We start from the raw sequence: 19,102 nt of genomic DNA, 5'->3' as shown, positions 1-19,102 counted from the left end.
TTAAAATGACACGTCTGCAGAAGCTTTCAACAGGACTTTTAACCAAATTTTTCACACGACATAATAATAGTGGATGCAGAGCAGAATAAAATGTTGTTTTTTTTACCTTTTAAGCCAAGTGGGTGTTATTGGATAGCAATTTATACAGGGAGAAGTGCACGCACCCAGTGAATACTATTTAATAGCAGCCACTCCGTGTTAACAAAAGTTAACTAATTAGGTTCCAAATATTTTGATTGCTAATATCTCCACAACGGAGAGGCAAAAATGAAAAAAAAAATGAAAATAACAATTTTTTATTCCGCTCTGCGGCTATTATTACATCTTGTGCCCAGTTTAACATGAAAAATTTGGTGAAAGGTACTTTAACAGAATAAATGTATAATCAACACATTTTCTTCACACAGGGCTTCACAGATGGAGATTTATCAAAAATACAGTTTGGAGGAGCCAATGTTTCTGGATTTCAGATTGTTGACTATGACGACCCTGCAGTTTCCAAATTCATTCAGCGTTGGTCAACACTAGAAGAAAAGGAATATCCTGGTGCACATACTTCAACAATTAAGGTAAAAAAAGCATAAATGACTTGATCAGAAATATCTTTTAATAGTAAATTGTATGGTGATATGGATATTACAAAAAAAATCTATATTTTCTTATTTCATAACTTACAAAGCAAAGTGAAAGAAATGTGTGTGTAATACAGATGGAAAAGCTTAGTGCACTCATTGAAGGTATCAGCCATATGGCATGTTCACTGCAAGGCCATGTGCACACGTTCAGTATTTGGTGAGTTTTTTGCCTCATTATTTGTAAGACAAAACCAGGAGTGGAACAATCAGAGGAAAAGTTTAATAGAAACACGTCACCACTTCTGGATTTATCACCCACTCCTGGTTTTGGCTTACAAATACTGATGTAAAATACTGACCAAATACTGAACATGTGAACGTGGCCTTAGGGTATGTTTACATGTTTTTCTGCACGAAAAAAACAGAATGGTGGAAGGAAAAATGCAACGTGCTATTGTCGTGTTTTTACAAGCATTTATTGGAGCTTTTTTACCTGCATTATTCACCCATTGATTTGAATGGGTGAAAAGCGCTGCCAAAACGCTAGAAGAATTGACATGCTGCATCTCAAGGATCAAGATACGCGTCAAAAAAACCCTCAGAAGTCTCATTGATTATACTGGGATTTAACACACCAATTACGCTGCTTCAAAAAAAAACAATGCCTTGTGTGAACATACCCTTAGGTCATGTGCACACATTGACTATTTGGTGTGTTTTTATCTCAGTATTTGTAAGTCAAAACCAGGAGTGGGTGATAAATACAGAAGTGGTGAGGTGTTTCTATTATACTTTTCCTCTGATTGTTCCACTCCTGGTTTTGGCTTACACATACTGAGGTAAAAACCTCACCAAATACTCAACTTCTGCATGTGACCTTGAGCTGGCTTCACACGAAGAGTTTTTTTTCACTTTTTGTTTAGTGTGTTTTTTTTGCACCTTTTTTTATGAATAGAGCCTTTTTGCATTATGTGTAAACACAATGCAGATATAAGCAGTAGAATTCCCTGTATCGGTGCATGTCCTGAAAGCTCTAAGCACCTGCAAAAAAGAGAACGCACACAAGTTCATCATGTCACCTTCTCCATGTTGGGAGTTATGGAAGAGATGATCAATGGTTTTACACTGTACCCATGGGCAGCTGGGTGGTGGCTTTAATTTGGGTGTTGAGGTAAGGATGCTGCTTTGTAACGTTTAAATTGCAGAAATTTGTGCAACAAATTCTGATTGATGCATGTGAATATATTCCATGCCACAGCTTCAGCTATTTAAGAAGTTTAAGAAAATAACATATTAGAGGCTCAGATCTTGACTGACAAGAGACAATCACATAAAACTTTACAAATACCTATGATTTAACAAAAATTCTAAATTGAAAAACTTTGATTTTAACATATTTGAGGAAATAATGGGAAAAATGACAAAGTTTGGGCTTGTAAAGAGGCATGATATCATTTGTGGCTTGTAGAACTAAGTGGATCATTTGTGGCAGATCAAGTTTGAGTTGAATTTCCTGAAATGTATCTTTTCACGCAAATTCAAACATTTTGAGATTAGAAAAAAACGAAATAAACTTGCCCAGCACCATTACCCACACTTCGGAAGCATCAGAGAGCAGGGAAATTACATTTTTGGTGAAAATTTGGCAAAGTCATTGAATTGGAATTTCAGAAGACCCGCTCATCTCTAGTGCCTTGGTTTGAGCCATTTGTTGAAAACACCCAAGTAAATGCATTTATAGCTAAGCATAATAGATACCTCAACTGAATTACCCTTTACTCCTTTAATATTCTGCTTTTATGTTCCTTTTGCTCTTGGCTTTGCATGATGAGAACAAAAAAATAGAAAAGTAAGTGTGGATGAGATGAAACGCAGTCATTATAAAGCTCCAGGATGTTATGGTAATTAAAAAGAATCATCACTTATGATGTGACACAATTTCTTAGTTTAAAATGAATCACGTTTACCAACATGGAGTTTTTTTGCAGTAAAAGTTATAAAGTACCTGCACCTTGCATATCATAGCTGGTGGTGGTGGCAGGGAGGGGTGGGGGTTAACTGAGCCATATGCTTAAGGTTCTGGGTGTCAGGGGACAGGGCCATCAAGCCACTTTGACTGGGCCAAGTTATTTTAATGGCGACGTCTCCTTTCTTATCCTAAAAAGGCATCTATTAATGAATAAACTGCACACAAATATATATTAGCAGTGAATAAACTGTATATATAAAAGTGCATACAAGCATCCAACAATGAAAATACTGTATGCCTAAATATATATCAGCAGCAATAATGAAGCGCTCACACATGTATACGGTTTCTTCATGCTGATATATACTTGTGTGTATGATTTATTCAATGCTGGATGCTGGTATATGCTTACGTATACGGTTTCTTCATCCTGATATATGGGTGCATCTCACTAAATTAGAATATCATCAAAAAGTTAATTTATTTCAGTTCTTCAATACAAAAAGTGAAACTCGTATATTATATAGAGTCATTACAGAGTGATCTATTTCAAGTGTTTATTTCTGTTAATGTTGATGATTATGGCTTACAGCCAATGAAAACACAAAAGTCATTATCTCAGTAAATTAGAATACTTTATAACAACAGCTTGAAAAATTATTATATTCCAAACACTGAATTTCAAGTTCCCAAAAAATAGATTCTTTAATTGTAAGTTATTTTCTCAGGCAATGTATCAGTATCGGGTACAGTACTTGTGTGCTTGTTATAGGGGCTAAGTTTTCTACAACACTGTATAGCCCATTTAAAATGCATTTTTTTTCTGGTGGACTATCTTTCACCCCTTCACGAGATATGACATATATTTACGTCAAATGTCATGTCATGGCATTTGATGCAGGCTTACATGCTGAGTCCGCATCTTTCCCCGCTCTTGATGGCTGATTTAATCAGCCATCACGTGCCTTTACCACTTTACCAGATGCGCGTGGAGCGGTGCTCCGCCCATGGCTGTTAACCTTGTTAAATCCCGATGTCAATCTCTGACAGCGGGATTTGTCCCGCAATCATTCCACACTCCCATTGGTGTGCCCATGACATAATTGTGGGGTGCCGATGGGTTGCCATGGCAGCTGGTGGTCTGCTGATGACCCCCATGTCTGTCATTAAGATCCTCCTGTGAACTCAGGCCCGTGGCTAGCATTCATAGAAGATCGTGATTTCTGCTTCAGTAAAAAATAAAAAATAAAAGTTTTTAAAAATAGGAAAAAAAAAACAAAAACACAAAAGTTCAAATCACCCCCCTTTAGCCCCAATGAAAATAAAACAATTAAAATAATAAAAAATACACATATTTGGTATCACTGTGTTCAGAAATGTCCGAACTATCAAAATATGAAATAAATTAATCCGATCGGTAAACGGAATAACAAAAAAAAAATTAAAACCGCCAGACTTACATTTTTTTGGCAACTGCAACAGTACAATAAAATGCAATAACAGTCAGTCAAAACATCGTACCTATCCCAAAATGGTATAAGTAAAAATGTCAGCTCAAGGCACAAAAAATAAGCCCTCGCCCAGCCCCATATCCCAAAAGATGAAAACACTATTGGTCTCAAAAAATGTCAATAAAAGCAAAAAAGGTTTTCATACAAATTTCCAGATTTTTTTTCACTATTTAAATAAAAAAACAAAAATACAATACATGTTTGGTATCTGTGTACTGGTACTGACTATAGAATCATATTGCCAGGTCAGTTCTACCGTATAGTAAACATGGTAAATAAAAAAACAAAAAACTATTGTAGAATTGCATTATTTTTTTGCAATTTCACCACACTTAGAATTTTTTTTCTGTTTCCAGTAAACTATATGGTAAAATAAATGCTGTTATTCAAAAGTACAACTCGTCCCACAATAATCAATCCCTCATACGGCCATTTTGACGGAATAATAAAAAAGTTATGGCTGTTGGAAGAAGGGGAGGAATTAACGAAAATGAAAAAACAGAAGGGGTAAAGGGGTTAAGGAGTGTTGTGCAAGTGTCCTACTAGAATAGAGAGGTTTCAAGTATTGTACAGTTTCTTTGGCAATGGTACTTACAAGAGTGGGCAAGTACAAAAGTGAATGTTCACATTAAGCTATTGAATATTTAACAGCACAAAGAAGTAATGGCTAACCTAATAGAAATGTTTACAATGGGTTTAGATGCTTTGTGAATATTCATTCATAAATCCTAAAATAGAACAATGGATGTGTATTTAGCCATTAATTTTTTCTGATTGATCTTGAAAGGTTTGGAGGTAAATTGTTTCCCCTACACCAGAGAAAATGAGAAAATATATCTAATATATGCAAGATGGCTTTGTAAAGCTTGTCATTGTAAGTGAAAGTTAGAATCTCTACTGAAAGGGAATCTGTCATCCAGTTTTTTGCTACCCCATCTGAGAGCAGCTTGACGTAGAGTCAGAGATCCTGATTCCAGTGATGTATCACTTACTGGGCTGCTTGCAGTAGTTTTGATAAAATCCCTGTTCTATCTGCTGTAGATCTGGCAGTTCTCTGAATGCGGAGCTCTGTATAACCGCGCCCACACCACTGATTTCTGCCCATTCACAGTGTACACAGAAAGCTGCCAATCAGTGCTGTGGCCGAGGTTATACAGAGCTAATGAATATAGAGGCTGCTTGGCAGAAGTTTTGCTAGTCATCTAGTGATAATCTCCTGCTGATAAAACAGTGATAGATCAAAACTGCAGCAAGCAGCCTTTTAAGTGACACATCACTGGAGTCAGAATCTTTGTCTCTACGTTATATTGCTTTCAGATTAGATGGCAAAGACCTGGTGACAGATTCCCTTTAAGAATAATGCAGCAAGGCTCTAGGCCCAAGACTCTGTTACATACAGATTTCACTATTTCCAGAAAAGGTATGTGGAATAGGCAATTATTGCTGATTATATTCTTATCCACTAATTAATATGACAAGTGGTCTTTGGGCAATATTTAATTTGAAACAAGTGTAGTTGGAACACTAATACGCTCTTATGTAGGGTAATTGAAAGACATGTCATTATACATTTTCTTCCAACAACCCTTAAAATGGCTGTAATAATTCATAGAAATTTAATAACATAATGTCATATTGTAAGGATTAGTATGACACATCTCTGTATTCTGAGTTTACTCCGCAAACTAGTAGGATCATTGTAATTAAATAGGTCAAATGCAAACAAAATTGAATTTTGGAATGGAATTTCTCTTGTACCGCAGGTAAGTGAATACCTGTTTCTAGAATCCCCAAATGATAACTGCTGGGGAACACTGATAGTTGGGATTCATAGTATCAAGAAAACCTGACTTGGTTACAAGAGAACCTCATACATATACATATGTGTGTATGTGTATATATATATATATATATATATTATAGTACAGTCCAAAAGTTTGGACACACCTTCTCATTTAAAGATTTTTCTGTATTTTCATGACTATGAAAATTGTACATTCACACTGAAGACATCAAAACTATGAATTAACACATATGGAATTATATACTTAACATAAAAGTGTGAAACAACTGAAAATATGTCTTATATTCTAGGTTCTTCAAAGTAGTGTTTTTTTTAACTTTGACTATGGAGTTAGTAATGGGGGTGTCTTATTGACGCCTCTCCATTACTAACCTGGGCTTGATGTCAGCTGGCATTATAAGCTGACATCAACCCCAACCCTATTACCCCACTGCCACCACTGCAGGGCAGTGGGAAGAGCGAGGCTAAGTGCCAGAATTGGCGCATCCTATGGATGCGCCATTTCTGGGGCGGCTGACGGCTGGTGTTATTAGCCTGGGAGGGGGCCAATATACATGTTCATGGCACCCTTCCTGGGCTATTAATATCAGCCCCCAGCTATCTGCCTAGCCTTTGCTAGCTATTAAAATAGGGGGGACCCCATGTCATTTTTTTGGGATACCCCATTTTAATAGCTAGTAAAGGCTAGGTATTCAGCTGGGGGCTGATATTAGTAGCGTGGGAAACTACGTGGGTATTACCCCCTTCCCAGGCTTCAAACATCTGCCCCAGCCGTCTGCTTAACCTCCGCTAGAGACTAAAATTACGGGGAACCCCACGCCAATTTTTTTTTTAATAAATCCTTTATTTTAACACTAAATGACAAGTACAGTAACCAACACTGTCACTGTACTTATTATATATGTGACTGACATGTTTCTATCTATCTAATCTATGTGTGATGCTCTATTCTTTCTGTTCTAAATTGTCGGGTACCGGTGTATGCCGCTGATGAATTGCCGGCTTTTCATGTTTCACTGTGAGCACTGTTCCCATCGATTTGGGCAATCACTGTAATGCCACAACCACCATGGCTGCGGCATTACAGTGAGTGGCAGACAATCCCTGCATGATTGGTGCTCTAAATAGCGCCAGACATGCAGGACGGGGACCCGAGCTCCCGGCCGAGCATCTCGAAAGTACTCGGCGAGCTCCGAGCATCTCGAGTACTGAGATGCTCGGGCGAGTACCGAGCAGTGGCGAGCATGCTCGCTCATCACTAATATTTATACATGCAGTGGGAAAAATAAGTATTTGATACACTGCCGGTTTTGCAAATTATCCCACCTACAAAGAATGGAGAGGTCTGTAATTTTTATCGTAGGTACACTTCAACTGTGAGAGACAGAATCCAGAAAATCACATTGTATGATTTTTATTTAATTAATTTGCATTTTATTGCATGAAATAAGTATTTGATGCAATAGAAAAACAGAACTTAATATTTGGTACAGAAACCTTTGTTTGCAATTACAGAGGTCAGACGTTTCCTGTAGTTCTTGACCAAGTTAGCACACACTGCAGCAGGGATTTTGGCCCACTCCTCCATACAGCTCTTCTCCAGATCTTTCAGGTTTCGGGGCTGTCGCTGGGCAACATTGAGTTTCAGTTCCCTCCAAAGATTTTCTATAGGGCTCAGGTCTGGAGACTGGTTAGGCCACTCCAGGACCTTGAAATGCTTCTTAAGGAGCCACTCCTTAGTTGCCCTGGCTGTGTGTCAGCCATGACCCATCTTCAAAGCTTTTACTGAGGGAAGGAGGTTGTTGGCCTAAATCTTGCAATACATAACCCCTCCCTTCAATACGGTGCAGTCGCCCTGTCCCCTTTGCAAAAAAGCACCTCAAAAGTATGATGTTTCCCCCACCATTTTTCATGGTTGGGATGGTGTTCTTGGGGTTGTACTCATCCTTCTTCTTCCTCTGATCACAGCGAGTGGACTTGAGTCCAAAAAGTTCTATTTTGGTCTCATCCGACCACTTGACCTTCTCCCATGCCTCCCCTGCATCATTCAGATGGTCATTGATGAACTTCAAATGGGCCTGGACATGTGCTGGTGTGAGCAGGGGGGATTGCAGGATTTTAATCCATGACGACGTAATGGTAATGTTTAAGACTTTGGTCCCAGCTCTCTTCAGGTCACTGACCAGGTTCTCCCATGTAGTTCTGGGCTGATTCCTGGCCTTTCTCAGAATCATCCTTACCCCACGAGGCGAGATATTGCATGGAGCGAAGGAAGATTGACAGTCATCTTGTGTTTCTTCCATTTACTAATAATTGTGCTAACAGTTGTTGCCTTCTCACCAAGCTGCTTGCCTATTGTTCTGTAACCCATCCCAGCCTTGTGCAGGTCTACAATTTTGTCCCTGGTGTCCTTAGGCAGCTCTTTTGTCTTGGCCATGGTGGAGAGGTTGGAGTGTGATTGATTGTGTGGACAGGTGTCTTTTATACAGGTAACGAGTTCAAACAGAGGTAATTAATACAGGTAATGAGTGCAGAGTAGGAGGGCTTCTTAAAGAAAAACTAACAGGTCTGTGAGAGCCAGGATTCTTGCTATTTGGTAGCGGATCAAATACTTATTTCATGCAATAAAATGCAATTTAATTATTTAAAAATCTTACCATGTGATTTTGTAGTTTTTATTTTTAGATTCTGAATGTCTCTCACAGGTGAAGTGTACCTACGAAAAAAAATGACAGACCTCTCCATTCTTTGTAGGTGGGAAAACTTGCAAAATTGGAAGTGTATCAACTACTTATTTTTCCCACTGTATATACATTAGCAACATTTTTTTCTGCAAAATCTAAATTTCCATTTTTATAGGAAAATGTTACCAGCCAGTGTTGTGCGTCCATGTCACCTCATGTCAGTCACATTGGATTAAGTTTCCTCTTTGTAAGATGAGCCTTTGTGTTTATATCTGTTGGTGTGGAAACAAATCAGATATTTATTTTCATATTCATGTTGACTGATTTGCTGCCTTGCAGCGTTGTACACCAAACCATCCATAGGACATCCTACACGTCCTAGTTTTCTAAGAACCATAACGATTGACAAATACTATATAATGGCATAACTTTCAATTCATAGATTTGCTGTGTTCAGAGCTGCTTTTTCATTCTGTAATTGTTGTCTATTGTTTCTATGTGTTAGCTCTAATGTACAGTGCTGAAAAAAAGCCATAATAGAAAACTATTAAATGGCTCACAACTATTTTTAGAAGTAACAGTGGTCTGGATATGTATAGAAAATGGAGAGTAGTAGTTTTTTACAAACAGAAATAGTAAAGTAGCATGTCATCATAATGATATGTTATTTTTAAGTTAGTGAGCTATATTTAACTCTTCAAGGAGTAGTCCATTTTTGGGGTTCCAAAAGTCTTTTTTATTGTTGTACTTTTTATTATTCACCAATTGTCATGTGTTTATACATTAGTGTGTGATTTATACAGTGGCTTGTGAAAGTATTCACCCCCCTTGGCTTTTTACCTATTTTGTTAAATTACAACCTTGTGTTTATATATTTCTGTAGTACGATTTGTGTGTGATGCATCAGCACTAAATAGTCTAAGTTTGTGAAGTGAAGTGAGAAAAATATAGGCATAAATTAAATTTATGGGATCAAATAGCTAAAAATTGCCATGTGCATATTGTAAGGCAGCGCTAGTCATCATGCCGGGGGACACTCGCTGCACCGGGTCAATTAAAGCACACCAGCCACGTTTTCCACTGTTTCACAATCCAGCAGTTTATTACACTTCACTAGTGCTTATCACCGAGTCCAGCTAAGTGGCTCGCCGACATACACATATAATGTCCAGGAGCCTTTCAAGTGGCAGACAGGCCCACTTGGCTCCAGTTACAGCCTTCAGCGAAGTCACTTATATCAACGTCCATATAATGCAGTGTTTTACCTTTGCCGGGTTTTAGCTGCTTCTGTCAGATTTGTTCTGCCACCACTGTGGCTTTACGGCTTACCAGATGGGGGTCTCCAGCCCTTGTTCCTTCAAAGGCTACTGGTATGTTTTCTCACCTAACATCCAACCTCTCCCTTCCAGAGGCTTGCCTTCCAAGCCTCTGGCACACCAAGGCTACTGGTATGGCTTACACACAAGGATCCAGCCTTTCAGGCTTCACCAGGCTTCACTAGGCCTTACTAAGCCTCTCCAGGCTAACGGTGTCCCACACACGGGAACAGGCCTCACGCCTTACACACCCTGTCTCAAAACTACCAGGGTTTATATATCTTCCAGTGCACACACAGGACCTGTGTTGATGTCACAGTCATGTGATCAGACCTTCTGTGTGCACAGGACCTGTGCTGATGTCACAGTCATGTGACCAGTCACCTGAGGGGGAGGTACATGGTCAGCCAAAACACACCCTGGACCATTACAGTAATGCCGCAAGCCGATGCATTACAATACGTATTCACCCCTTTTGCTATGAAGCCTCTAAAAAATTATGTTTCAAGCAATTGCCTTCATAAGTCACATGCTTAGTGAAAGAAAGTCCACCTGTGCACAATCTAAGTGTCACATGGTCAGTCAGTATATACACACCTTTTCTGAAAGGCCACAGAGGCTGCAACACCTTTAAGCAAGAGGCACCACTAACCTAATAACACATGAAGACCAAGGAGATCTCCTAACAAGTCAGGGACAAAGTTGTTGAGAAGTCTAAGTCAGGGTTGGGTTATAAATAAATTTCCCAATATCTGACGATCAAAAGTTAGAGTTAATTCTAAAGTTCAATAATTCTGTTTATTTACCTGAGGTCCGTTCACATTTTCCAAATTTCTTCACATTTCTCTAGTTTCTGAGTTATTATAACAGGCCAGAAAGCTATAATAGACCATTGTAAATAATAATAATAATTAATAAATAAATATACTTTATATACCGGATTTTTTGGACTATAAGACGCACCGGACCATAAGACATACCTAGGTTTTAAAGGAGGAAAATAGAAAAAAAAATTTAAGCAAAAAATGTGGTCACGATGCCCTGTTAAGGGGGAGCGGATCTGCTGCTGACACTGGAATAGGGGTAATGTCCCCCAATTCTGATAACATCCCCCATACTGGTAGATATGCCCCCCCTTCCTATTATACGTGGCTCCCATTCCCATCCTGATATGCATGGCACCCCTCCATCCTGATATGCATGGCACCCCTCATCCTTATCCTAGTATGCATGGCACCCCTCATCCCTATCCTGGTATGCATGGCACCCCTCATCCCTATCCTGGTATGCATGGCACCCCTCATCCTTATCCTGGTATGCATGGCACCCCTCATCCTTATCCTGATATGCATGGCACCCCTCATCCTTATCCTAGTATACATGGCACCCCTCGTCCTTATCTTGGTATGCATGGCCCCCTCATCCTTATCCTGGTATGCATGGCACCCCTCATCCTTATCCTGGTATGCATGGCTCCCCTCATCCTTATCCTAGTATGCATGGCACCCCTCATCCCTATCCTGGTATGCATGGCACCCCTCATCCCTATCCTGGTATGCATAGCACCCTCATCCCTATCCTGGTATGCATGGCACCCCTCATCCCTATCCTGGTATGCATGGCACCCCTCATCCCTATCCTGGTATGCATGGCACCCCTCATCCCTATCCTGGTATGCATGGCCCCCTCATCCTTATCCTGGTCCACCCCCGCGTGGAGAGGGGGTGAATATTCATGCCCTTTAATAGCGGGCACACGCGATTGCCCGGCAGCAGCAGGAGCCGCACTGCTGATACACTGTGTGCCGCTATTAAGGAGCATGAATATTCAGTGCTCCCCATGCCTATGGGCGTGGGGAGCAGTGAATATTCATTTTCTTTAGCTGCGGGGACAGTGTATGCTGCCGCAGGCGGCTGCTGCCTCCTGTGCCCCGCTCCTCCGCCGCAACCGCTCCCCCCAGCACAGTATATATATATCCCCCCAGCAACATTCGGACTATAAGACGCACCCCCCATTTTCCTTCAAAAAAGTGTGTCCTATAGTCCGAAAAATGCGGTGTGTGTGTATATATATATATATATACATACATACATACATACATACATACATACATACATATACATATATATATATACTGTATATACACACATCGGTTGAAATTAGTATTGGACATTTCATCAATTTTCTAAGTAATATTTCACTAAATGTGCTATTCTCACCAAATACCTGTAACAACCTATCCAATCCAAGCAGGCAAAGAAATCAAACCATAGATGTCCATAAATTTCAGTTATGTGTAAGCAACGAAGAATAGAAAAGAAGGCGGCACTCACCATTTTGATTAAAATCATCTTAGTCCTTTATTTCATACACGGGACATAAATAGTGCAGGATTTGGAGGAATGCGAGGAGACCGGACGACGGCCTTTTTGCGCTCAAGTTGCACTTCTACGGGTCCAGGTGGACTAATCCTGCACACCGTATCTATATCCCGTGTATGAAATAAAGGACTAAGATGATTTTAATCAAAATGGTGAGTGCTGCCTTCTTTTCTATTCTTCGATGCTGACATGGAATAATTTCTTGGCAGAGCACCTGAAACATTTCATATATATCGTATATCTGGCAGTATCTGGCTCTGACTATATCCACACCGTTATTTGCTTAGTTCGGGCATACCCTCTTGGACATAAGTTATGTGTAATAATGAGAAATGACACAGGGAAAAAGTATTAAACACATGAAGAAAGAGAGGTACTAAAAGCCATGGAAAGTAATGACACCAGCTGAAATCTATCTGTAATTAAAAAGCAATCCTGCCACTTAATGAAAAATAATATCAGCTGGTTCAATTCATGGCCTATAAAAAGGTGTTACTTATGATGGCTAAAACCAGTGAGCTGTCTTAAGGCTTTCGCAACATTATTGTTGCAGAACATACAGATGGCATTGGTTACAGAAGAATTTCTAAACTGCTGAAGGTTCCAGTGAGTACTGTACTGTTGTTGGAAATAACATTGTTTCACTATAAACTGGCCAAGACCAAGTACTCCCCGCAAGACAAGTTGTCCAAGAGCCCAGGACCACCTGTTGTAAAGCTACAGAAAGACCTGCAGTCAGCAAGTACAATTGTTTCAAAGAAAACTATAAGTAATGCACTCAACCGTCATGGCCTGTATGCACCTTTCTCCATGCGAGACTCCATTGCTGAACAAAAAACATGTTCAAGAGCGTTTAAAGTTTGCTCAACAACATTTAGACAAGCCTGTGAAATACTATAAGGGGGAAGACCGAGGTGTAAGTACTTTCAGAACAAGGGATCCGGAACTGCCGGGGCCGTGCCTCTTGTTGCAGTGAGACAGGAGTCAGGTGACCAGGAAGCTGGGGGTGTGTCCAGAGGGGGAGCTGAGGAGTCAGATGACCTTGAAGCTGAGCTCGTGTCTGGGAAGAGGGTGGAAAAGGAGTTTTTGCGTTGGAAAAGCGGCAGTGCACAGGGCGAGTCAAGCCCGACTAGAGGGAGGAGAGACGCAGGATCCCTGGAGCCGAGCAAGTGAGGTGCACTGTTATGGACTAGGGGCTCAGCGGGTCAAACCGGAGACCGCCCGCTGCCACCAGAAGACGGAGCATTGTTTAGACGGGGAAGCCCGAAGAAAGCAACACCGGCACCAGCTGGCAACTGCCTTGTGAGGAGCAAGAGTCAGCTAAGTGTAAAAACTGCCGATTACAACCGTGTCGACTCTGCTACATCTAGCTCAACTGTGGATTGTCAGTTATAGCATATTACCTGCTATTTCCCTTGTTTCCCCATATTTCTCCTGTTACTCCCTGCGTGGAGACTGACCCTGTTACAGTAAATCCCCCTTGTTTATTAACCCTGTACTGGCTGCTCTGTGTTTCTGTGTCACTGCATCTAAAGTACCTGTGTTACATGCAGGAATATAGACTGGTCAGATAATACGCAACATGTTTGGAGGCCAAAAGGCGCTGCATATCACCCCAAAAACACCATATGAGCAATGAAGTTTGGAGGTGGGAATATAATGGTTTGGGGCATACGGCACTGACAAAGTTCATATATTGAAGGAAGGATGAATGGTCAAATGTACCAAGACATTTTTAAGAAAAGTCTGCTGCCATCTACCCGAATGATGAAGATGAAATGAGGATGGACATTTCAGCAAGACAATTATCCCAAACACATAGCCAAGGAATCTTTCAATTGGTTTAAGAGAAAGAAAATAAAGCTGCTAGAAAGGCACAGCCAATCATCTAACCTGAATCCAATAGAAATTGTATGGAAGTAATTAAAGCTCAGAGTTCATTTGTTTCTCCATACAGGTGGCGTCTTGAAGCCATCACCACCAACAAAGGCTTTTGTACAAAGTATTAAATGCATTTAAGTAATTGTGTTCAATACTTTTTCCCTGTATCATTTCTTATTATTACACTTAACTTAATGTATGGACATCTATGGTTTGATTTCTTTACCTGTGTGCATTGGATGGGTTGTTACCGACACCTGGTGAGAATTTAATGTCAATAGCAGCTTTTATATATATGAAAAAAATAGTACACTGTGTTCTGAATTATTAGGCAAATGCGTATTTTGATCACATGATAATTTTTATACATGTTGTCCTACTCCAAGCTGCATAGGCTTGAGAGCCAACTACCAATCAAGTAAATCTGGTGATGTGCATCTCTGTAATGAGGAGGGGTGTTGACTAATGACATCAACACCCTATATAAGGTGTACTTAATTATTAGGCAACTTCCTTTCCTTTGGCAAAATGGGTCAGAAGAGAGTTTTGATGGGCTCTGAAAAGTCCAAAATTGTGAGATGTCTTGCAGAGGGATGCAGCAGTCTTGAAATTTCCAAACTTTTGAAGCGAGATCACTGAACAATCAAGTGTTTCATGGAAAATAGCCAACAAGGTCGCAAGAAGCGTGTTGGCCAAAAAAGGCACAAAATAACTGCCCATGAATTGAGGAAAATCAAGCTTGAAGATGCCATTCGCCACCAGTTTTGCCATATTTCAGAGCTGCAACGTTACTGGAGTATCAAAAAGCACAAGGTGTGCAATACTCAGGGACATGGCCAAGGTAAGGAAGGCTGAAAAACGACCACCTTTGAACAAGAAACATAAGATAAAACTTCAAGAATGGTTCAAGAAATATCTTAAGACTGATTTTTCAAAGGTTTTATGGACTGATGAAATGAGATTGACTCGTGATGGGCCAGAGGCTGGATCAGTAAAGGGCAGAGAGCTCCACTCCGACTCAGAAGCCAGCAAGGTGGAGGTGGGGTACTGGTATGAGCTGGTATCATCAAAGGTGAACTTGTGGGACCTTTTCGGGTTGAGGATGGAGTGAAGCTCAACTCCCAGACCTACTGCCAGTTTCTGGAAGACAACTTCTTCAAGCAGTGATACAGGAAGAAGTCAGTATCGTTCAAGAAAAAAATGATTTTCATGCAGGACAATGCGCCATCACATGCATCCAACTGCTCCACAGCATGGCTGGCCAGTAAAGGTCTAAAAGAAGAAAAAATAATGACATGGGCCCCTTGTTCACCTGATCTGAACCCCATAGAGAACCTATGGTCCATCATAAAATGTGAGATCTACAGGGAGGGAAAACAGTACACCTCTCGGAACAGTGTCTGGGAGGCTGTGGTGGCTGCTGCACGCAATGTTGATCGAAAACAGATCAAGCAACTGACAGAATCTATGGATGGAAGGCTGTTGAGTGTCATCATAAAGGAAGGTGGCTATATTGATCGCTAATTTTTTTGGTTTTTGTTTTTGCATGTCAGAAATGTTTATTTCTAAATTTTGTGCACTGATATTGGTTTACCTGGTGAAAATAAACAAGTGAGATGGGATTATATTTGTTTTTTATTAAGTTGCCTAATAATTCGGGACAGTAATAGTTACCTGCATAAACAGATATCCTCCTAAGATAGCCAAACGTAAAAAAAACCACTCCAACTTCCAAAAATATTAAGCTTGGATATTTATGAGTCTTTTGGGTTGATTGAGAACATAGTTGTTGATCAATAATAAAAATAATCCTCTAAAATACAACTTGCCTAATAATTCAGAACACAGTTTAGAAACAGCACTCCAAAAATAGATGATTTATTAGCTCAGCAAGAGCTGTGGCAACGTTTTGGCTGAATACAGCCTTTTTCAAGCAAAGTACAGAGTATACAGGTGAAGTATATATCAGGTCATCCATTTAAAGGACAATTACATTATAAAGTGCAAAAAGTGCAACATGCAAAGTGCATAAAAGCATACAGTACATATACATAGATAGATCACATTATATAAAGGTTTTTTGATTCATGAGAATACATACACAATGTTTGTTTACATGATATAGCTCAATCCATGATAAATAACTTAATGGAGATACAGGTGTATGGAATCAAAAGAATCAGGATTGACTCACCGCATCAACATGTGAACAACGCCGAAAAGCGGCATCTCGAGTGTTAAAAAACTCATGTTAAGATTGCTGCTGGAAAGGGGAGGAGACCAAACTGTGGCATACAGAAAATCGACACTGAGCATGCTCCAATGACATCACTGGCGGATATGACATTGTACTAAGGGCGTAAGTGCTATAGACGCCATCTTTCATGTGGCACATAAACCGACTATTCATTGTACAAGTAACTATATAAATGTGTTGCATCAGCGCCATTTTTATTAAGGTATGCCCACAAGAGTCATATATGTTTAGGCTATTACCATGTATTATACAATAATTAAAGTCTGAAACCTAAAAATACTTAGCACATAGCAGCAATAACGGACAAAAAGGGCCAAAAAACAGGTAATAGTGCGATATTATATATTTTCTCTTTTTTATAATAGGGACATATAAAGATACTATCGGGTAACACCCCCCATTAGCTGGGGTTGGTAAACCCAATATCAGAGCAATAGGGGGAGCCACTCATATCATGTCATTGGAGCATGCTCAGTGTCCATTTTCTGTATGCCACAGTTTGGTCTCCTCCCCTTTCCAGCAGCAATCTTGACATGCGTTTTTTAACACTGGAGATGCCGCTTTTCGGCGTTGTTCACATGTTGATGCGGTGAGTCAATCCTGATTCTTTTGATTCCATACACCTGTATCTATTAAGTAATTTATCATGGATTGAGCTATATCATGTAAACAAACAATGTGTATATATTCTCATTAATCAAAAAAGCTTTATATAATGTGATCTATCTATGTATATGTATTGTATGGTTTTATGCACTTTGCACGTTGCACTTTTTGCACTTTATAATGTAATTGTCCTTTAAATGGATGACCTGATATATATACTTCACCTGTATACTCTGCACTTTGCTTGAAAAAGGCAGTATTCAGCTGAAACGTTGCCACAGCACTTGCTGGGCTAATAAATCATCTATTTTTGGAGTGCTGTTTCTACTATTTTTTTCATATGTAAGAAGGTTTGGTATTTACCTGGAGGATGGACACCCACCTATTTACAAGTTGTTTGCTTGTGCTGCTCTTTTTCTTTTCTTTTTTCTAAGCTTATATATATATATATATATATATATATATATATATATATATATATATATATACATACATATATATATACTGTGTGTGCGTGTATATATATATATATATATATATATAAATATACAGTACAGACCAAAAGTTTGGACACACCTTCTCATTTAAAGATTTTTCTGTATTTTCATGACTATGAAAATTGTACATTCACACTGAAGGCATCAAAACTATGAATTAACACATGTGGAATTATATACTTAACAAAAAAGTGTAAAACAACTGAAAATATGTCTTATATTCTAGGTTCTTCAAAGTAGCTGCCTTTTGCTTTGATGACTGCTTTGCACACTCTTGGCATTCTCTTGATGAGCTTCAAGAGATAGTCACCAGAAATGGTCTTCCAGCAATCTTTAAGGAGTTCCTAGAGATGCTTAACACTTGTTGGCCTTTTTGCCTTCACTCTGTGGTCCAGCTCACCCCAAACCATCTCGATTGGGTTCAGGTCTGGTGACTGTGGAGGCCAGGTCATCTGGCGTAGTACCCCATCACTTTCCCCCTTGGTCAAATAGCCCTTACACAGCCTGGAGGTGTGTTTGGGGTCATTGTCCTGTTGAAAAATAAATGATGGTCCAACCAAACGCAAACCGGATGGAATAGTATGCCGCTGCAAGATGCTGTGGTAGCCATGCTGGTTCAGTATGCCTTCAATTTTGAATAAATCCCCAACAGAGTCACCAGCAAAGCACCCCCGCACAATCACACCTCCTCCTCCATGCTTCACTGTGGGAACCAGGCATGTAGAGTCCATCCGTTCACCTTTTCTGCGTCCCACAAAGACACAGTGGTTGGAACCAAAGATCTCAATTTGGACTCATCAGACCAAAGCACAGATTTCCACTGGTCTAATGTCCATTCCTTGTGTTCTTTAGCCCAAACAAGTCTCTTTTTCTTGTTGCCTGTCCTTAGCAGTGCTTTCCTAGCAGCTATTTTACCATGAAGGCCTGCTGCACAAAGTCTCCTCTTAACAGTTGTTGTAGAGATGTGTCTGCTGCTAGAACTCTGTGTGGTATTGACCAGGTCTCTAATCTGAGCTGCTGTTAACCTGCGATTTCTGAGGCTGGTGACCCGGATAAACTTATCCTCAGAAGCAGAGGTGACTCTTGGTCTTCCTTTCCTGGGGCAGTCCTCATGTGAGCCAGTTTCTTTGTAGCGCTTGATGGTTTTTGCAACTGCACTTGGGGACACTTTCAAAGTTTGCCCAATTTTTTGGACTGACTGATCTTCATTTCTTAAAGTAATGATGGCCACTCGTTTTTCTTTACTTAGCTGCTTTTTTCTTGCCATAATACAAATTCTAACAGTCTATTCAGTAGGACTATCAGCTGTGTATCCACCTGACTTCTGCACAACACAACTGATGGTCCCAACCCCATTTATAAGGCAAGAAATCCCACTTATTAAACCTGACAGGGCACACCTGTGAAGTGAAAACCATTTCAGGTGACTACCTCTTGAAGCTCATCAAGAGAATGCCAAGAGTGTGCAAAGCAGTCATCAAAGCAAAAGGTGGCAGCTTTGAAGAACCTAGAATATAAAACATATTTTCAGTTGTTTCACACTTTTTTGATAATTATATAATTCAACATGTGTTAATTCATAGTTTTGATGCCTTCAGTGTGAATGTACAATTTTCAAAGT

The 19,102-nt window shown here is 39.8% G+C and overlaps 1 protein-coding gene across 5 annotated transcripts in view; it reads left to right on the top strand.

The window, feature by feature from the left end:
- The window catches only part of GRIA2 (glutamate ionotropic receptor AMPA type subunit 2), a 268,701-nt gene that overhangs the window by 157,391 nt on the left and 92,208 nt on the right, over positions 1-19,102 (top strand). For all 5 annotated transcript variants that reach the window (XR_012247807.1, XM_073644879.1, XM_073644888.1 and 2 more), the window contains exon 6: positions 408-569. Coding sequence is in view for 4 of the 5 variants with exons in the window: in XM_073644879.1 (XP_073500980.1) it covers positions 408-569 (162 nt within the window). In the remaining variant the exon portion in view is untranslated. The remainder of the gene's footprint in view (positions 1-407; positions 570-19,102) is intronic.

Source organism: Phyllobates terribilis, unplaced genomic scaffold (assembly GCF_046119375.1).
Source record: "Phyllobates terribilis strain yellow unplaced genomic scaffold, ASM4611937v1 Scaffold_1__5_contigs__length_1240528914, whole genome shotgun sequence".
NCBI classification, from domain to species: domain Eukaryota; kingdom Metazoa; phylum Chordata; class Amphibia; order Anura; family Dendrobatidae; genus Phyllobates; species Phyllobates terribilis.
The sequence above is the reverse complement of the archived record's forward strand: the minus strand, read 5'-3'. Positions and strand labels throughout refer to the sequence as shown.